We start from the raw sequence: 19,597 nt of genomic DNA on the forward strand, positions 1-19,597 counted from the left end.
CTTACATTCTGATCCCCCCTCACCTGTGGGCAGGAGCTGGGACAGACCACATCTGACCCTGCAGACAGTACCCCTGAGGGGGGGGGCTGACCAGGTTCCCAGGAGCCACTGGGCCTGGGCTCCTGTCAGGGGCTCTGCTCAGGGAAGGAACAGAGACCTTGGGCTGCAGAAGTAACCTTGGACGTCGTCTGTTGCCTCCGCTGTTTTATGGATGGAAGCAGGGCCCTGGCAGGACGGGGCTGAGCAGGAAGTGTCTGGTCCTCAGGGTGGCAGGACAGAGCCCTGACCCCGTGGGGGGCGCAGTGCAGGGGCCCAAGAGGGAGGCGGGGCCTGTGAGGAGGTTGAGCAGGACCAGCCGGGAGCAGGGCCTGGCTCCTCCCGCTGTGCCAGAGCCTCTGCTTGTGGGGCCAAGACAGGCTCCCCCTCTGCCCAGGTCTTTGAGCAACGGGGCAGGACCTTGCCCACTGAGGAGGGACAGGGAGCAGGAGGAGCAGGAGGAGATGGATCAGGGCTGACCCCACAGTGATCTCTGTCAGCCCGGCGGCTGGAGCCACAGAGTTCATGGGCCACCCCCACCCCCTCCAGTGAAGGGGTGTTGTCTAAAGGGCTGCGGTGACTTAGTCCTAAAGGAGGCCTTTTGGGTCCCACTGCAGGACGGGTCCCCACTCCTCACCCTGCAGGGAGGGGCCAGGAGGACGGTCCGGGTTCAATGGGAACCCCAGAGTGGACCACACTCACCCAGGGCCTCCCCGGGCCTGGCTGCCCATAACGTGGGAGAGTCAGCAGTGGCCTCGACGGACAGACAGAGGGACGCCTGTGCGAGTGAGGTCGGCGAGGGAAGGGGCAGAGGCAGATGTCCCTGCTGTGCTGAGACGGGCACCAGCCTGTGAGGGCGCCGCCTGCACACATCCCAGGTCACAGGGCGACAAGGGGCCCCGGAGAGGCCGTGGGGACCCTCTGCTGTGGCCACGGGGTGACAGGGTCAGGGTCTCAGGGGCCTCACGTCAGCCCTGGTGGGAAAGGGAAGGATGATCCGTGTGGAGAACTGACCCTTTTTTGTCTGTTTCTTACCTGTGGCTTTGGCATCAGAGGGGCCCGGTGACTGTGAGCCCAGAAAGTCAAGTTTCCATCAAAAGTTCCAGTGTGGCATCAATTACACTCAATAAAGCTGTTTAATAAAACAAAAATAGTCTAACAGGAGAGGCTCAGTGGTTGAGCAGTGACCTATAAACCAGGAGGTCAGGGTTCGATACCCATCAAGGGCACATGCCCAGGTTGTGGGCTGGATCCCTGGTAGGGGGCTTGCAGGAGGCAGCTGATCAATGATTCTCTCTCAGCATTGATGTTTCTATCTTTCTCTCTCCCACTGCCTTCTTCTCTGAAATCAATAAGTATACATTAAATAAATAGTAAACAAACAAAGAAACAAACAATAAATAAATAAATAAGAAAAGTAAAGGCTTGAGTGGCAGGTGGCCTTGGGACAGTCTCTAGAAGCAGCAGCTGAAGCAGGTGACAACCTGCCCAGGAAGTGACATGAAGCTGATGTGGCTGAGAATGACAGGAAGGCGGGGCCAGAGTAGAGCGAGCTGAGGAGGGCCCTCCCCTCATTCTCTCTCTCTCTCTCTCTCTCTCTCTCTCTCTCTCTCTCTCTTTACTTTCCATTTAATCCTTCCGTTTGTGTCTACCTTATGCTCTTTGCTGTTGCTTGTCATTAACTCTTCCTTTCATTTTCCCTCTTTTCTTCTTCATAGCGTGAATGTCTGTGTGTTTGGTTCTATGGGATTTAATCCCTCATTTAGCTTCATGGATCCACAACAGCATGAAGACACAACAACCTTCTCTCCCCACTAGGGCCTCCCACATTTTACTTTTTATAACAAACCCACCTCTCCCCTCAAGGTCCCTTCCCTGCCCTCAGCTCATGGCTCCACTAGTTGCTTCTTCATGTCTAAAGATCTTCATTTCAGAAATGACATCTAGGATTAGAGATAGAATCCCATAGTGTGTAGCCTCTGAGATGGGCATTTTCACCTCCCCTAACCCCCTGTAAGTTCCTCCCACCTGTTGTTGCATTGAGTTCCTTCCTGTTCACGGCCGAGTCGTATTCCATGGTCCTGGTGGACCAGAGTTGTGGACCCTCCACCCAGCAAGGGCATCTCATGTTCTCTTGTCACGTCATGCCCACGGGTGCCGGGAACAGCATCCTGTCCTTTCTCTGTGAACATATATTGTCGCTTCTCTGAAATCAATGCCCACATGGTCCTTGGGGTTGTGTGGCAGTGACACGTGTAGCACTTCTAGCAGCTGCCCACTCTTTCCCGACTGTCTGTACCATTTCCCACGGGCAGCAGCCACGGGTGAGTGACCCCGGTTCTCCACACCCTCACCTGAAGTGGGGGGCATCCCTTCTTTCACATTAGCCAATCTGAGACGCGGGAACTGATACCTCAGGGGATTTTCAGCACTGTCTCCTTCAGCACCACGGAGAGCTCCGGGAACCAGGTAGAGGCTGGAGCAGGGGTGGGCAAACTTTTAGACTCAAGGGCCACAATGGGTTCTTAAACTGGACCGGAGGGCCGGAACAAAAGCATGGATGGAGTGTTTGTGTGAACTAATATAAATTCAAAGTAAACAGCATTACATAAAAGGGTACGGTCTTTTTTTTTTTCTTTGTAGACAAGAACTTCAAAAGTCCACATTCCATTTGTTCAGGAGGGAAAAGAGTGACTGAACATGGTATTGCAGACGAGGGAGATGAAAAAACAACACCCAACTCAATGGGTAGAAATGAAAAGTCCAGAGTCTGAGGTAAAATCACACTTGATGGGTGGACAGAAGTTGGATCAACGGAAAGGAGAAGATTAATCAGTTGGTGACATGGAAGAGAATCTATAGACAAGAGATAAAACCACCGACAGAACAAGACACTGAAATCACTAACACAAACCTCCGTGTGCTGCAGGACAACGTCAAGGAGCCTAATGTGCATGTAATTTGTGACACACACACACACACACACAGGAAACATCAGCACAAACATGATCCAATTCCTTAAAACCAGCACAGAAGGGTAAACCCTCACAGCATCAGGAAAAGGACACATTCCACAGAGAGGAACCTAGAGATCCCCACAGGTCCCTCCTTGAAAACAGCACAAACGAGGAGAGAGTGAAGCGATGCCCTGAAAAAACTAAAAGTAAAAACAAAACCACAAAAAGCCATCCACTTCCACGTCTCTGCCCAGCGAAACTGTCTTTCAAAAGAGAAGGGGAAGTAACACTCTCTCAGACATCGATACTGAGAGAAATGATCCTGGCAGAACCAGGACACAGTGCTGTTTGACCTGCACCAGCAGCCAGCACCACTGAGAGTCAGTCCTTAAGTCCTGTGTCCCCCAGTCCAACCCCAGAACCCGCCACCCCAGGATAGGAGCAGTGATGCTGCAGGGGGGCCCGAACCCCATCCTCCAAATGCACCCCTTCCCAGTTCCTGGGCGACCTGAGCTTCTGGTGCCTGGTCCTGAGACCGGCCGTGGCCAAGGAGAGACCAGCAACCCTCCCCTGGGACCCGCAGTTCAGGGATCAGGGAGTTTCCCCTGAGCAGGAGGCTCAGGATCTCCACCTGGACAGAGGGCACCTGCACCCCCAGCAGCCAGAGAGCAGCGGCCACCAGGGGGCAGCACAGACCACCTCCCACCTCCTGGTGCCTGGGAGGGCCTGGCCTGAGGGGTTCTAACCTTCACAGGGATGACTCCCCCCACCCTCCCACCTGCAGAGAGAGCAGGGGGTTCCTGCAGCATCGCCTTTGGCACCCCTGGGACCTTCTGGCTGTGTCTCTCCCCCCTGGTTCCTGGGGGATTCGCCTGTTTCTCCAGCTCAGGTCCAGGCCCCTCACTCCTCTCCAGCCTCTGCCCGCCCTGTTCCTGCGAAACCTCCAGCTGTCACACCTTCCTCAGCCCTGAGCCTCCCCGGGCACCAGGCACCTGGGGACACTGAGGCCCAGCATCTCTGACCTGCCCTGAGCGCTCACCGAGCTCAGACACGTACAGCTCCTCAATGGCTCCTGAAAGCCCATGTGCCATTAGCCAGGTGGGCACGTGTTCCGGTTCTGATGCGCACACACCGGGCCTGGGGCGGCCCCTGCCTGGACCTCAGGCTCACGCGCTCACCTCTCCAGGGACCTTCTCTCCCGGGCTCACACCTGCAGACAGGCCTCCCCTCTGAGCTCTGCTGGGGCCAGGCCAGCACAGGCCCGAGGCCAGGATGTCCACCCCACAGGATGGTTCCAGAATAACACAGAATCCCCTGGGCGAGGGCGAGACTGCCAGGTCTGACCCTCCCTCCCTGTGTCCCTGGGCTGAGCCCTTCTCAGAAGCCACCAGCTCCCAGCAGCCCCTGGGCCTGGCTGATTTGCATGCCCCGCAGCTGTGTCCAAGGGGATAAGAGAGGCCTGGGAGGAGCCCTGCAGCCTGGGCCTCAGGGAGCAGAGTCAGGGCGCCCACCATGGCCTGGACCCCTCTCCTCCTCGGCCTCCTGGCTCACTGCACAGGTGCTGCCCGGCTCACACCCTCCCAGCCCCAGGGCCTGCACCCGCCTGGCTGCCTCTGAGCTCAGGGGCGCTGCCTGTGGGGCAGGAGGCTCAGGCCCTGCTGCTGGCTCAGGGCTGGGGGAGGCGCCCCCTGTGCTCACGGGCTCTGAGGGCCTGAGGGCTCCCCTGCAGCAGGAAGGGGGGCTCAGTGCTCAGAGGCTCCATCCCCGGGAGCCCCAGGCCACCTGGGCTGAGGGGGTGAGAGGGCGCCTGAGGCCTGGGAACCCCTGGAGCTCAGGCGGGCGGGGCTGGACGGGGGTGCCTGGGAAGGGGCTCTCACCCTCCTGCCTCCTCTTCCTCCTGCAGCCTCTGTGGCCTCCTATGAGCTGACGCAGCCGCCCTCGGTGTCGGTGAGCCCGGGACAGACGGCCAGGCTCACATGTGGGGGAAACAGCATTGGAATTAAAAGTGTCCACTGGTACCAGCAGAAGCCCGGCCAGGCCCCCGTGCTGGTCATCTATGATGATATCGGCCGGCCCTCGGGAATCCCTGACCGATTCTCTGGCTCCAGCTCAGATGACACAGTCACCCTGACCATCAGCGGGGCCCAGGCCCAGGACGAGGCAGACTATTACTGTTCAGCGTGGGATGACAGTAGTAATGCTCACAGTGACACAGGCGGATGGGGAAGTGGGACAGAAACCTCCCTGTGTCACCCTCTCCTCCAGCCCCGAGGGCTGCAGACCAAGCCCTGAGCACGGCTGCCCGTCTGTGTCGAGCGAGAGCAGGGGCAGCTTCGGGCGCCTGTGGACGATCCCACATGGAGCCCTGTCAGCCATGGGTCATGTCCGGGAGCAGGAGGCCCATGAGGAGTGTGGGTGCATCGGGACGGCCCCCGGGAGGGGCCTGGACACCGTGAGCGGGAACGTCTGTAACAGCAGCCACATCAGCTCCACAGTGACCCCTCCATGTTCAATAGAAGCACAGTTTACAGGAACCTGGGCTCCCAGACACATTTATCACCCGTCAGTGTCCTGATGACAATGGGTCCTTTGAACTTTAAAATAAAAGTTGCTGGGCCTCGCTGGTGTGGCTCAGTGGGTAGAGCATCAGCCCGCAGATGAGGGGTCCCGAGTCTGATTCTGCTGAAGGTATGTGACCCAGTTGCGGGCTCAATCCCCAAGAGGGGGCGTGCCGGAGGAAGCGGATCAATGATTCTCTCTCATCATTGATGTTTATCTCTCTCCCTTTCAGTCCATCTCTAAAGTCAATAAAAATATATTTTAAAAATAAATATAAATAAATGCTGCTGGAAGTGTCCTTCTCGGTGGGAAGGTCATTTCCATGAACATCCCTGAGCCATGACGCTGTGCTGTGCGCAGGGATCTGGAGGGAAGGCTGACAATCAGGAATGTCCATGAACGGGGGTGACCTGCTGTTCCCCACAAAGGGCATGTGGGCCTCAGTCCCCAGCTCAGACCCTTCCATGAAGGTCAGGTCGCCCAGGACGGAACTAACAGGCTCCCTCCCACGTGGTCACGAGCCCACAGCTCAGGGGTGAGGACTGGGCAGCAGGAGTGGCCAGCAGGGCCCCTGGGGAGACCCTGAGGTGTGGGTGTGAGGAGGGGCAGCATCGGGGGGGAAGGGAGAGGGGAGCTGGTGCCCCCTCAGCTGGGAGCAGCAGGGGGCGTGTCTGAGGCAGGTGCCCTGGGCTCATGTCAGTTCCCTCTTTAGACCAAACGCTGAGCAGTGGCCAGGGGTCTGTCTGTCTGTGCTCATGAGTCACCAAGCGCCTCCCACTTCATTTCCATGTCCAGCGTCACCAGCATGAGGGAGTCAATTAGTGACATTACGTTCTCAGCAGTGCTAGGTTTCAAAACTTCAATTCCTTCAGGAGATCAGGTGAAACCTGCTTTCTGACCAAATGTGCTTTATGAACTCAAAGGCTTCCTCTTCCTGTCCTGACCCTGCTCCACACTCAGTGGCCTTGGCTAGGTCAGAAGAGCAATCCTGGTCCAAAGGGCTCGCAGCCTAGCCTGACCCAGGGCCTAAGCAGGACCTGACTCCATGTGTCTTTGACACATGACCCCGTTGTGTCAGCCCCAGAGAGAGCAGGGGAGTGTCCCCACCTCAGTCTACACACAGTTCCTTGTTTCCCAGGGAAAGACCGATGCCAACACCATGAAGATCTGAGCGCTGTTCACCCAGACTCAGGGAGGACAGACACCTGAATAGAGAAAAGAGGGCGGGACAGGAGGGCTCAGGAGGCCTAGAGCGTTGGAGGGGGGGTCTGGGGGGGAGAGCAGGGCAGGGAGGGGGCTGACAGGTCAGGCTCTGAGGTCAGTCTCCCCCATTGGAGTCTTGACCCATCAGCTCTGTCTGGGGGATTCTGGGAAAATCATTCACATCCCAGGACGCTCCCTCCTCATTGGCCTGGAGGAGAGGCTGGGCCCCAGCAGAGGAGGGTGTGGGCTCCTGTGACGCTGAGTGAGGGGCCCAGGGACACACTCCCCACCTGTCAGCCTCCAGGAAGCTCTCAGAAGCAGTCATGGTGATGAACCAGCTGCACAGGCAGGTGACATTCACCCCGGGGACACCAGGGGGCGCTGTGGGTCCTGGTTTGGGGCCTTTAGAGGTCAGAGTCCCCTGGGCTGAGTCAAGTGCAAAGAGCAGGACTGAGCTCCTTTGAAGACCCTTCTGTTGGGCCAACCAGCTCTTAGCAATGAAACCCACACCTGCCCTCTGCCCCAGGGGAGGCCCCGCAGGAGGCCCTGGGCTCAGGGCGGGGCCAGCAGCTGAGACAGACCCTGGCTGGGCCCAGAGAGCAGATTTGCATCCCTGCTCCTCCCTCCTGAGCTGCAGGCAGAGAGGATAAGACAGGAGCTGGCAGGGCCAGTGCCAGCTGGGCAGCCGCAGGCAGCGCTCAGGACCCTCCCACCATGGCCTGGCTTCCCCTCTACCTCCTGCCCCTCGTCGTCTCCACAGGTCAGAGCGGCCACAGCCCCTGGGGTCCTGCCCCCGATTCTCCCTCCAAGCTCAGTAACAGGGACGCCTGCTCATCGGGGTGCAGTGGGCATCGCTCTTGTGTTTTCTGTCCGCAGGTCTCTGTGCTGATCCTGTGCTCACCCAGCCCCCATCTGCCTCTGCCGCCCTGGGGGCCTCGGCCAAGCTCACCTGCACCCTCAGCGCTGAGCACAGCAACTACTTTATTCACTGGTATCAGCAGAGCCCAGGACAGGCCCCTCGGTATTTGATGAAGGTTAACAGCGACGGAAGCCACACCAAGGGGGACGGGATCCCCGATCGCTTCTCAGGCTCGAGCTCCGGGGCCGACCGCTACTTAACCATCTCCAACCTGCAGTCTGAGGACGAGGGAGAGTATTACTGTGGTGTACCTTATGGCAGTGAGAGCACCTGGCAGTGACTCACAGTGACACAGGCGGGTGGGGAAGTGGGACAAAATCCTGCCCGCCGGGCCTGGTGCCCACACTCACCCGCTGTCTGAGCAGCTGTAGGTCAGGCCTCAGGGTCAGGAGTCCTCCAGGGCCTGGCCCGGCCCCTGCAGCGCTGGGGGACTCAGCGGGTCCTCTGTCCTCCCAGGGACTCTGTTCCTGTTGATGGAAATGGTGGATTAAGGAGAGAAAAACCTCCCTCCCTGGGCTCCTCCCACAGGTCTGGAGGGTGGACTCCCTGCCCCTCCCCAGGACCCTGAGCCCATGAGTCTCCTCCTTGCACCCCCTCATCTTGCACCTCCTCCTGCTGAGAGCCCTGAGGAGAGGCCTGTGTGGGCACCACGTAGGTACCTGGGATGAGACAGCAGGAGTGTTTTCACCTTCAGGCCTGTGGGGACCATGCTGGGAGACCTGCCTGCCCAGGAGGGAAAACACTGAGAGAGGGGCGGGGCAGCGATGACTGAGTCCCCCTGCCTCAGGCCCTGCGCTCCAACCTGGGGATCTAGTCAGGGGATGAGCCCTGATCTTGGGGTCCCATTGGTGACTGTGGAAGACATGGCAGTGAACGCCTTCACTCTGGTTGCAGCACGGACTCAGACAGGGGCCTGGCAGGAAGGGGGCTGAGCAGGAAGCATTTGGTCCTCAGGGAGGCAGGACAGAGCCCTGACCTGTGGGGAGCTCAGCACCGGGCCCAGGAGGGAGGTGGGGGCCTGTGAGGAGGTCTGAGCAGGACCAGCCTGGAGCAGGGCCTGGCTCCTCCCGCTGTGCCAGAGCATCTGCTTGTGGGGCCAAGACAGGCTCCCCCTCCGCCCAGGCCTTTCCCAAGGTCAGGTCAAGGCCATGTCCCCTGGGAGGGCAGCAGGGCCTGGGGGCAGGGACACTGAAGAGGGAAACCTGTGGCCTCCTTCCCGCTGGAGGGGACTCCTGTGGGGGATCCCCCTCAATTGCATCACAAGGGGAGCCCAGGGGAGGGGCCGGGCTGGCCTCCTGCCTGGTTCTCTGGAATCTGAAATGCAGCGCCTTTCACTCACCCTCACCACCCAGGCCGCAGGGAGCAGCTGTGCACTCACTCGCCCGGGTCCCTGGGCGTGGCTTGTTCTGAGATGAAGGTCCAGAAGCTGCCCCAGGGCCTGGGTGACCCCCCAGGGGTGGGAGGGGAGGAGGAGCTGGTCCCCGAGGAGGGAGGGACAGGGAGCAGGAGGAGATGGATCAGGGCTGACCCCGCAGTGACCTCTGTCAACCCAGGAGCTGGAGGCACAGGGTCCCCGAGCCACCCCGTCCCCCTCCCCTGTGCAGGGCTGTTCTCTAAAGGGCTGTGGTGACTTTGTCCCAAACAAGGCCCCGTGTGATCCTTTACCACACTCACTCTCTCTCTCTCTCTCTCTCTCCCACTCCCTTCCTCTCTGAAATCAATAAAAATACATGTATTGTAAAAAGAGCTCCTTCCTTGTCATTGCTGAGTAGTGTCCTTGCTCTGGGGGGACTGACATCTGTTAACCCGTCCACGCAGGAGGGGCAGAGGCCTCCGTGGCTTCCCCCGTGGACGTGGTGCCCGCGGGGCCATGACCTCTGTACACAGTGTCCCTGTGAGCACAGGCCTCCCTCTGAAATGAGTGCCCGGAGCACAGCTGCTGGGCTGTGTGCTGAGTGCGAGTCTCAGTCCCCGAGAGGCTGTGAGGCGCCTTCCCACAGTCACAGACCCTTTCCCGTTCCCACTGTCCCTGCACCCGCCTCCCTTCCTCCCGCCCCTGCCGGCACCGGGGTCCCTGTGTCACGGGAGCCCCTGACCCGTGTGTGGTCGTGTCTCCCTGGGGCTTCGCTGGTGTTTCCCTAACAGCTGAGGATGCACGCCCTCCCCTGTGCGCATGGCCATCACACACCCTCTTCCTGACGCGCCTGCTCTGGGATCTGCCTGTGTCCTCCTGGGCTGTGATTCTTTGGCTAAATTTCATGTTTCCTCCTGTCCTCTCTGCACTGGTCACTCATTGGATGTGTTGTTATCACGAACTTCTCTCTGCTGCCTGTTTCAAAAACAAGGTCACCTGAGAGGCACATGAGCAATTGCTCTGCCTCTGGCCATGGGATCCTGTCCTCTCCCACACCAGCATGACCACTGTCCCCACAGGCTCCTCCCAGATCCGCAGCCCCGCCCTGAGGGTGAGTCCTCACCAGACATGAGGACAGCAGTGCTGGGTCAGGGGTCAGAACTATCTCTTTTTAAAAAAGAATGTTTTATTTATTTCAGACAAAGTAGGGAGAGGGAGATAGAAAAGTCAATGAGGAGAGAATCCCTGATTAACAGCCTCCTGCACCCTCCTACTGGGGATCCAGCCCCCAACCCAGGCATGGTCCCTGACTTGTAATTGAACCAGGACTCCCTGGTTCATGGGTCAATGTGCATCCACTGGCCACACCGGCCGGTCAGACCTTTCTAACTGGACAGCACAGGGCCTTGGGAACCTGGCTCAGGCCTGTGCATGGAGCCCTGGCACAGCCTCCTCCACTGAGCCCTGTGCTGCTCAGCAGGGAGACACCCCTGAGGCCCAGGAGGAAGGAAGTGGATTTGCATGAGGCCCCGCCCACCCAGGGGTGAGGAGCCTTGAAGACCACACCCCAGCTGAGGGCTCAGAGCAGAGCCTGGCAGCCTCACCATGGCCTGGACCCTCCTGCTCCCCCTCCTCACACTCTGCACAGGTGCTGCCCCCAGGCTCAGGCCCAGCAACCAGGGAGCAGCCTGGCCATGACCTTCAGCTCAGCCCAGGGGACGCTGCGGGGTGTGGGCCTCTGGGACTGAGAGCCTCATGCCCACACTCACCTCTCCTCTCCTCTCCTCTCCTCTCTTCTCTTACAGGTCCCGTGGCCTCTTCAGAAGTGACTCAGACCCCAGCAGTGTCTGTGGCCTTAGGACAGACGGCCAGGATCACCTGCCAGGGAGAACTCGTAAAAAAAGTCTATCTAAGCTGGTACCAGCAGAAGCCCGGCCAGGCCCCCGTGCTGGTCGTCTATGGTAACAAAAACAGGACCTCAACGATCCCTGACCGATTCTCTGGCTCTGACTCAGGGGACACGGACACCCTTACCATCAGCGGGGCCCAGGCCCAGGACGAGGCCGACTATTATTGTGCGGTGTGGGAGAAGAATGCTAAAGCTCACAGTGACACAGGCGGATGGGGAAGTGGGACAGAAACCTCCCTGTGTCACCCTCTCCTCCAGCCCCGAGGGCTGCAGACCAAGCCCTGAGCACGGCTGCCCGTCTGTGTGGAGCGAGAGCAGGGGCAGCTTCGGGCACCTGTGGACGATCCCACCTGAGCCCTGTCAGCCATGGGTCATGTCCAGGAGCAGGAGGCCCATGAGGAGTGTGGGTGCATCGGGACGGCCCCCGGGAGGGGCCTGGACACCGTGAGCGGGAACGTCTGTAACAGCAGCCACATCAGCTCCACAGTGACCCCTCCATGTTCAATAGAAGCACAGTTTACAGGAACCTGGGCTCCCAGACACATTTATCACCCGTCAGTGTCCTGACGACAACGGGCCCTTTGAACTTTAAATAAACGTTTCTGGCCCTCGCTGGTGTGGCTCAGTGGATATTTCCTGGGTCTGCAGATGAGAGGTCCTAGTTTGATTGGGTTAAGGGCACATCGTGCCTTGGTTATGGGCTGTATACCCAGTAAGGGGCATGAAGGAGGCAGCCGGTCAATGACTGTCTCTCATCATTGATTGTTCCATCTCTCTTTCACTCTGCCTTCCTCTCTGAAATCAATAAAAATATTTTTAAAAATAATCCTATGTAGCAAAAGGCTAAAATGCAAATCGACCAAAAGGCAAAATGACCAGTCACTGTGACGCATACTGACCACCAGGGGGCAGATGCTAATTGCAGGCTGGTCCATAGGGGAGGGCTTCTCAGCCAGAAACAGGGCTCATGGCTGGCTCCCCACAGGGAGCAGTACTCAGCCGACAGTTGGACATACCCCAAGGACTCCCAGACCATGAGAGGGTGCAGGCCGGGCTGAGGAATCCCCTGAGTGCACGATTTTCCTGCATTGGGCCTCTAGTAATAAATAAATAAATGCTGCTGTCAGAACCCTTCTCAGTGGAATGGTCATTTCCATGGACCTCCTGAGCCATAACGCTGTGCTGTGTGCAGGGATCTGGAGGGAAGGCTGACAATCAGGAATGTCCATGGACGGGGTGACCTGCTGTTCCCCACAAAGGGCCATGTGGGCCTCAGTCCCCAGCTCAGACCCTTCCATGGAGGTCAGGTCGCCCAGGATGGAAATAACAGGCTCCCTCCCATGTGGTCATGAGCCCACAGCTCCCACTTCATTTCCATGTGCAGCGTTGCCAGAGTGTGAACTATTTACATTATATTCCTAACTGTGAGAGGGTTGAAAACTTATGTTTTTTCAGGAGATCAGGTGAAACCCGCTTTCTGACTAAATATGCTTTATAAAACCAAAGGCTTCCTGTTCCTGTACTGACCCTGCTCCACACTCAGTGGCCTTGGCCAGGTCAGAAGAGCAATCCTGGTCCAAACTGCTAGCAGCCTAGCCTGACCCAGGGCCTAAGCAGGACCTGATTCCCAATGTCCATTTGATACATGACCCCGTGGTGTCAGCTCCGAGGGGAGCAGGGCGTGTCCTCCCCTCAGTCCACACACAGATCCATGTTTCCCTGGAAACACCGATGCCAACACCATGAGGATCTGAGCGCTGTTCAGACCAGACTCCGGGAGATGGACACCTAAATAGAGAGGTCCCACCCAGTAATGACTCTGGCCACAGGCCCTCAGGAGGTGATCACATGGGAAACCCCAGAATGTTCTTGGGGGACAGAGCAGCCTCTGCAGACCCTGGGCATCACCCCCACTGTGACCCCAGCACGAGTTCTGGAGGGGGAGCGACTGGTCTTGTCCCCCCAGAGGCCCTGGTCGCCCCCACAGCCCCGTGGCCTCTCCTCGTTCACAGCTGTGACGCCGCCTCCTGGGACGGTGCCGGAGAGGATTCTCTACTGTTTCTTTTCTTTAAAAAATATATATTTTTAATGATTTCAGAGAAGAAGGGAGAGAAAGAGAGAGAGAAACATCAGTGATGAGAGAGAATCATGGATCGGTGGCCACCTGCACACCCCAAACTGGGAATCCAACCTGCAACCCAGACATGTGCCCTGACCGGGAATGGAACCGTGACCTCCGGGTTCATAGGTCGACGCTCAACCACTGAGCCACACCAGCCTGGCTCTCTCCTTTTTCAAAAGAAAGTGACAGATACACCAAAGTTGGAGAGCAGTGTGGTCCAATGGATATAACACTTTAAACCAATATGTCATTCAACAACTTCCAGCATCCTGATTAATGAGAAGACACAAGTGCTGTCCGTTTTCATACCAGATTTTGTTAAACTGACTTTCTTGAAAGTATTATCACTTCAATATGAATTAAATAAAAAATATTGATACTTTTACATGATTCTTGTACTGAGTTTTTAAAAACTGGAAAATATTTCAGAGGCCCCACCTCTGTGGACAGACGGGTCCAAATTTTAAGAGAAATGCAGGTTCCAACTCATGCAGATGTGAGCTCTCTTCAGTCCCCACTCAAGGAGGACAGACACCTGAATAGAGAACAGAGGGCGGGGACAGGAGGGCTCAGGAAGCCTGAGGGGGGGAGGGGGAAGGAGGCCTGTGGGGCAGAGCAGGGAGGGGGCTGAAGGTCAGGCTCAGAGGTGAGTCTCCTGCATTGGAGTGTTGACCCACCATCTCTGTCTGGGGGATTCTGGGAAAATCATTCACCTCCCAGGACACTCCCTCCTCATTGGCTGGAGGAGAGGCTGGGCCCCCAGCAGAGGATGGTGTGGGCTCCTGTGACGCTGAGTGAGGGGCCCAGGGACACACTCCCCACCTGTCAGCCTCCAGGAAGCTCTCAGAAGCAGTCATGGTGATGAACCAGCTGCACAGGCAGGTGACATTCACCCCGGGGACACCAGGGGGCGCTGTGGGTCCTGGTTTGGGGCCTTTAGAGGTCAGAGTCCCCTGGGCTGAGTCAAGTGCAAAGAGCAGGACTGAGCTCCTTTGAAGACCCTTCTGTTGGGCCAACCAGCTCTTAGCAATGAAACCCACACCTGCCCTCTGCCCCAGGGGAGGCCCCGCAGGAGGCCCTGGGCTCAGGGCGGGGCCAGCAGCTGAGACAGACCCTGGCTGGGCCCAGAGAGCAGATTTGCATCCCTGCTCCTCCCTCCTGAGCTGCAGGCAGAGAGGATAAGACAGGAGCTGGCAGGGCCAGTGCCAGCTGGGCAGCCGCAGGCAGCGCTCAGGACCCTCCCACCATGGCCTGGCTTCCCCTCTACCTCCTGCCCCTCGTCGTCTCCACAGGTCAGAGCGGCCACAGCCCCTGGGGTCCTGCCCCCGATTCTCCCTCCAAGCTCAGTCCCAGGGGCGCCTGCTCATCGGGGTGCAGTGGGCATCGCTCTTGTGTTTTCTGTCCGCAGGTCTCTGTGCTGTGCCTGTGCTCACCCAGCCCCCATCTGCCTCTGCCTCCCTGGGGGCCTCGGCCAAGCTCACCTGCACCCTCAGCGCTGAGCACAGCAACTACATTATTGAATGGTATCAGCAGAGACCAGGACAGGCCCCTCGGTTCCTCATGTACATTCACAGCAACGGAAGCCACACCAAGGGGGACGGGATCCCTGATCGCTTCTCGGGCTCCAGCTCCGGGGCCGACCGCTACTTAACCATCTCCAACCTGCAGTCTGAGGATGAGGGAGAGTATCACTGTGGATTGGCCTATAACACTGGTGGCAAATTCGGGGGGTTCCACAGTGACACAGACAAAGGGGAAGTGGGGCTGAAACCTCCCTCCCTCTGTCTGCTCCTCCCGGGGACTCGGGGGACCTGCTGCCTGTCCCCCTCCTGTGTGCTGAGATGCTGACTCTTTCCTGTCAAAACCCATCAACCTCCCCTCTGCTCCCCAAGGCGACATGGGGAGAAGCCAATAGGGGCCATTTCACTTACATTCTGATCCCCTCTCACCTGTGGGCCGGAGCTGGGACAGACCACACCAGGCCCCACAGACCGTACCCCTGAGGGCAGGCAGGGCTGACCAGGTTCTGAGGAGCCACTGAGCCTGGGCTCCTGTCAGGGGCTCTGCTCAGGGAAGGAACAGAGGCCTTAGGCTGCAGGGGTGACCTTGGACGTCGCCTGTTGCCTCCGCTGCTCCGTGTAGGGAAGCAGGGCCCTGGCAGGACGGGGCTGAGCAGGAAGCGTCTGGTCCTCAGGGAGGCAGGACAGAGCCCTGACCCCGTGGGGGGCGCAGTGTGGGGGCCCAGGAGGGAGTTGGGGCCTGTGAGGGGGTCTGAGCAGGACCAGCCTGGAGCAGGGCCTGGCTTTTCCCGCTGTGCCAGAGCCTCTGCTTGTGGGGCCAAGACAGGCTCCCCCTCTGGCCCCGCCTTTGAGCGATGGGGCGGGACCCCAGCCGCTGAGGAGGGACAGGGAGCAGGAGGAGCAGGAGGAGCAGGAGGGGATGGATCAAGGCTGACCCCGCAGTGACCTCTGTCAGCCCAGAGGCTGGAGCCACAGGGTCCCAGGGCCACCCCCACCCCCTCCCTGTGAAGGGCTGTTCTCTAAAGGGCTGCAGTGACTTTGTCCCAAACGAGGCTCCACGGGTCCCTCTGAAGGACGGGGCTCCACCCCTCACCCTGCAGGGAGGGGCGGGGAGGATGGTCAGGGATTCCATGTGAACCCCAGTGTCGACCACACTCACCCAGGGCCTCCAGGGGCTTCGCTGACCATAACGTAGAGGAGTCAGTAGTGGCCTCAATGGACAGACAGAGGGATGCCTGTGCAAGTGAGGAGGGCGAGGGAAGGAGCAGAGGCAGATGTCCTCGCTGTGCTGAGATGGACAACAGCCCAAGAGGACGCAGCCTGCACATGTCCCAGGTCACAGGGCGACAAGGGGCCCCGGGGAGGCCGTGGGGACCCTCTGCTGTGGCCACGGGGTGACAGGGCCAGGGTCTCAGGGGCATCACGTCAGCCCTGGTGGGAAAGGGACGGATGATCCCTGTGAACTGACCCTTTCTTGACCCTTTCTTGTCTGTGTCTTACCTGTGGCTTTGGCTGCAGAGGGGCCCGGTGACTGTGAGCCCAGAAAGTCAAGTTTGCATCTAAAGTTCCAGTGCGGCATCAATTACACTCAATAAAGCTGTTTAATAAAAGAAAAAAGCCCAACCAGCGTGGCACCGTGGTTGAGGGTTGACCTAGGAACCAGGGGGTCAGGGTTCCAAGCTCGAACCCCAATACGGGGTGTGCAGGAGGCAGCTGATCAATGATTCTGTCTCAGCATTGATGTTTCTATCTTTCTCTCTCCCGCTGCCTTCTTCTCTGAAATCAATAACTATATATTAAATAAACAAACAAACAAAATAAATGCTTCAGTGGCAGGTGGCCTTTTGTAGAGTCTCTAGAACTGTGGTTCTCAACCTTCCTAATGCCTCAACCCTTTAATACAGTTCCTCATGTTGTGGTGACCCCCAACCATAAAATTATTTTCGTTGATACTTCATAACTATAATTTTGCTACTGTTATGAATTGTAATGTAAATATCTGATATGCAGGATGTATTTTCATTGTTACAAATTGCAAATAATTAAAGGATAGTGATTAATCACAAAAACAATATGTAATTATATATGTGTTTTCCGATGGTCTTAGGCGACCCCTGTGAAAGGGTTGTTTGACCCCCAAAGGGGTCGCAACCCACAGGTTGAGAACCGCTGCTCTAGAAGCAGCAGCTGAAGCAGGTGACAACCTGCCCAGGAGGTCACATGGAGCTGATGTGGCTGAGAGTGACAGGGAGGCGGGGCCAGAGTAGAGCGAACTGAGGAGGGCCCTCCCCTCATTCTCTCTCTCTCTCTCTCTCTCTCTCTCTCTCTCTCTCTCTCATTACTTTCCATTTAATCCTTCCGTTTGTGTCTACCTTATGCTCTTTGCTGCTGTTGCTCATTAACTCTTCCTTTCATTTCCCTCTTTTCCTCTTCATAGCGTGTATGTCTGTGTGTTTGGTTCTATGGGATTTAATCCTCCCTGTAGCTTCATGGATCCACAACAGCATGAAGACACAACAACCTTCTCTCCCCACTAGGGCCTCCCACATTTTACTTTTATAAAAACACCCACCTCCCCCTTCACGGTGCCCTTCCCTGCCATCAACTGATGGCTCTACTAGTTGCTTGTTCATGTCTAACGGTCTTCATTTCAGAAATGGCCTCTAGGATTAGAGATAGAATCCCGTACATGTAGCCTCTGAGATGGGATTTTCACCTCCCCTAACCCCCTGTAGGTTCCGCCCACCTGTTGTTGCATCGAGTTCCTTCCTTTTCACGGCCGAGTCGTATTCCATGGTCCTGGTGGACCAGAGTCTGTTGACCTTCCACCCAGCAAGGCATCTCATGTTCTCTTGTCACGTCATGCCCACGGGTGCCGGGAACATCATCCTGTCCTTTCTCTGTGAACATATGTTGTTGCTTCTCTGAAATCAATGCCCACGTGCTCCTTGGGGTTGTGTGGCAGTGACAAGTGTAGTACTTTCAGCAGCTGCTCACTCTTTCCCGACTGTCTGTACCATTTCCCACGGGCAGCAGCCACGGGTGAGTGACCCCGGTTCTCCACACCCTCACCTGAAGTGGGGGGCATCCCTTCTTTCACATTAGCCAATCTGAGACGCGGGAACTGATACCTCAGGGGATTTTCAGCACTGTCTCCTTCAGCACCACGGAGAGCTCCGGGAACCAGGTAGAGGCTGGAGCAGGGGTGGGCAAACTTTTAGACTCAAGGGCCACAATGGGTTCTTAAACTGGACCGGAGGGCCGGAACAAAAGCATGGATGGAGTGTTTGTGTGAACTAATATAAATTCAAAGTAAACAGCATTACATAAAAGGGTACGGTCTTTTTTTTTTTAGTTTTATTCATTTCAAACGGGCCGGATCCAGCCCGTGGGCTGTAGTTTGCCCACGGCTGCCATAGATTCATTTTCCCCTAAAGTAGTTAGAATTGGTTTCTGTTGTTCTGTTGCCCGACTCCAAGAACCATGATTGACACAATACACCTGTGCTTCTGAGGAATGTCAAGTTAGTACAGGAAAAGTACCTGAACATTACTCTGCTCTACGTAACTATTGAAATGTTGGCCACTGTTGTAATAGGTCTTCTTTTAGTGCTACATTTGATATTATTATTACTTGTTTGGTTTGTTAGTCTCACAGAGTAGAACACAAACACTTTGCAAGAACTTGGTCCTACTTAATTTTGCATTTAGCTCAGTACTTGGAATGTAGCTGGGGACCACTGGCCACTGTCTCTATGAGCAGGCCCCGCCCACATGGGTGATCTGATCCCCAGTGGAGGCCCCAGGGCTCGCCCCAAGCCCAGAGAGGAGGTCGGGGGACAGCGTGCGGTGTGTGTGCAGGGGCTGGGTCAGGGGTCAGCACTGTCTCCCTCAGCACCACGGAGAGCTCTGGGACCTGGTACAGGCTGGAGGGAGGCTCCTATTTGAACTCCCATCAGCCCAGCTGTGCCCTGAGCAGCTGGAGCCAGTCCAGGAGGCCCCGCAGGGAGGAGGAGATTTGCATGAGGAGCTGCTTGCAGAGCATAAGAACCGCCCAGAGGCCACCTGCCCAGCTGCGGGCTCAGAGGCTGAACCCGGGGCTTCTCTGCCATGGCCTGGACCCCTCTGCTGCTCCCCCTGCTCATTCTCTGCACAGGTGCTGCCCCCCAGGACCTGTGCTGAACCTGCTCCAACCCTGAGCTCATTCCAGGCACAACCTCTGGGAGGAACCTCCTGGTAATGGGACCTAATCCTCAAGCCCCCTCCTCTTCTCTTTTACAGGCTCTGTGGCCTCCTATGAGCTGACCCAGTCGGGCCATTTGTCAGTGGCCCCGGGAGAGACGGCCAGCATGACCTGCACTGGAGATTTACTGGATGAAAAATATACTGACTGGTACCAGCAGAAGCCCGGCCAGGCCCCTGTGCTGGTTATTTACAATGATAGCGAGCGGCCCTCGGGGATCCCGGACCGGTTCTCGGGCTCCAGCTCTGGGAAGACAAACACCCTGACCATCAGCGGGGTCCTGGCTGAGGATGAGGCTGACTATTACTGTTTGTCTAGTACCAGTGATGGCACTTCTCACAGTGACACAGCAGATGGGGAAGTGGGACAAAAACCCCGTCCTCGTCTGTGTCATACGCTCCTCCTGCCCCAGGAGGACTGTAGGCAAAGCCACGAGCAGGCCTGGCCCAGGTCCCAGATCTCAGCTCCCCAGGCTGCCCCTCCTCCCGCCTCAGGCCGCTCTGCAGCGGGTGGAACAGAGCGGGTTCACTTGGACAGGACAGGACAGGGCTGCCCTGATGGTGTCTGGGCCTGGGTGGGGTGGGAGACCGAGGGCCTGGGTGGAGGACACACAGCGGGAGACACACAGACAGTGGTAACGACCCTGCTTATCCCCCCCGGTAACGGGGCCTCTCATTGGTCCCATGTCCCAGTGTCTCCCCAGGTCTCCCAGCCAATCTGAGCTCATGAAGCACCAGGACCTTGGCAGCCTCGGTTCTTGTGGGAAGCTGATATAG

At 57.5% G+C, this 19,597-nt stretch overlaps 2 protein-coding genes and 3 gene segments (V, D, J or C); all 5 read left to right on the forward strand.

Annotated features, from left to right (window-relative positions):
* The first annotated feature begins 4,470 nt into the window (after positions 1 to 4,470).
* LOC102242135 lies at positions 4,471 to 5,546 on the forward strand. The segment is given in 2 exon segments: positions 4,471 to 4,551; positions 4,897 to 5,546. Coding segments are annotated over 2 exon segments (435 nt in total).
* Positions 5,547 to 7,437: 1,891 nt separating this feature from the next.
* Positions 7,438 to 7,954, forward strand: LOC102242433 (immunoglobulin omega chain). The gene is made up of 2 exons (XM_005884974.2): positions 7,438 to 7,515; positions 7,632 to 7,954. Exons 1-2 carry the CDS (start codon positions 7,470 to 7,472, stop codon positions 7,952 to 7,954), a joined length of 369 nt encoding a protein of 122 aa, XP_005885036.1. The 5' UTR covers positions 7,438 to 7,469.
* A 2,665-nt stretch (positions 7,955 to 10,619) lies between these two features.
* LOC102242741 lies at positions 10,620 to 11,254 on the forward strand. The segment is given in 2 exon segments: positions 10,620 to 10,676; positions 10,834 to 11,254. Coding segments are annotated over 2 exon segments (432 nt in total).
* Positions 11,255 to 14,273: 3,019 nt separating this feature from the next.
* Positions 14,274 to 14,907, forward strand: LOC102243048 (Ig kappa chain V-III region NG9). Its single transcript, XM_005884975.2, has 2 exons — positions 14,274 to 14,351; positions 14,468 to 14,907. The coding sequence occupies exons 1-2, from the start codon at positions 14,306 to 14,308 to the stop codon at positions 14,905 to 14,907; spliced, it is 486 nt and encodes a 161-aa protein (XP_005885037.1). The 5' UTR covers positions 14,274 to 14,305.
* Positions 14,908 to 18,655: 3,748 nt separating this feature from the next.
* Positions 18,656 to 19,597, forward strand: LOC102243343. The segment is given in 3 exon segments: positions 18,656 to 18,734; positions 18,860 to 19,182; positions 19,514 to 19,597. Coding segments are annotated over 3 exon segments (453 nt in total).

This window comes from Myotis brandtii, unplaced genomic scaffold, assembly GCF_000412655.1.
Source record: "Myotis brandtii unplaced genomic scaffold, ASM41265v1 scaffold8824, whole genome shotgun sequence".
Taxonomy (NCBI): domain Eukaryota; kingdom Metazoa; phylum Chordata; class Mammalia; order Chiroptera; family Vespertilionidae; genus Myotis; species Myotis brandtii.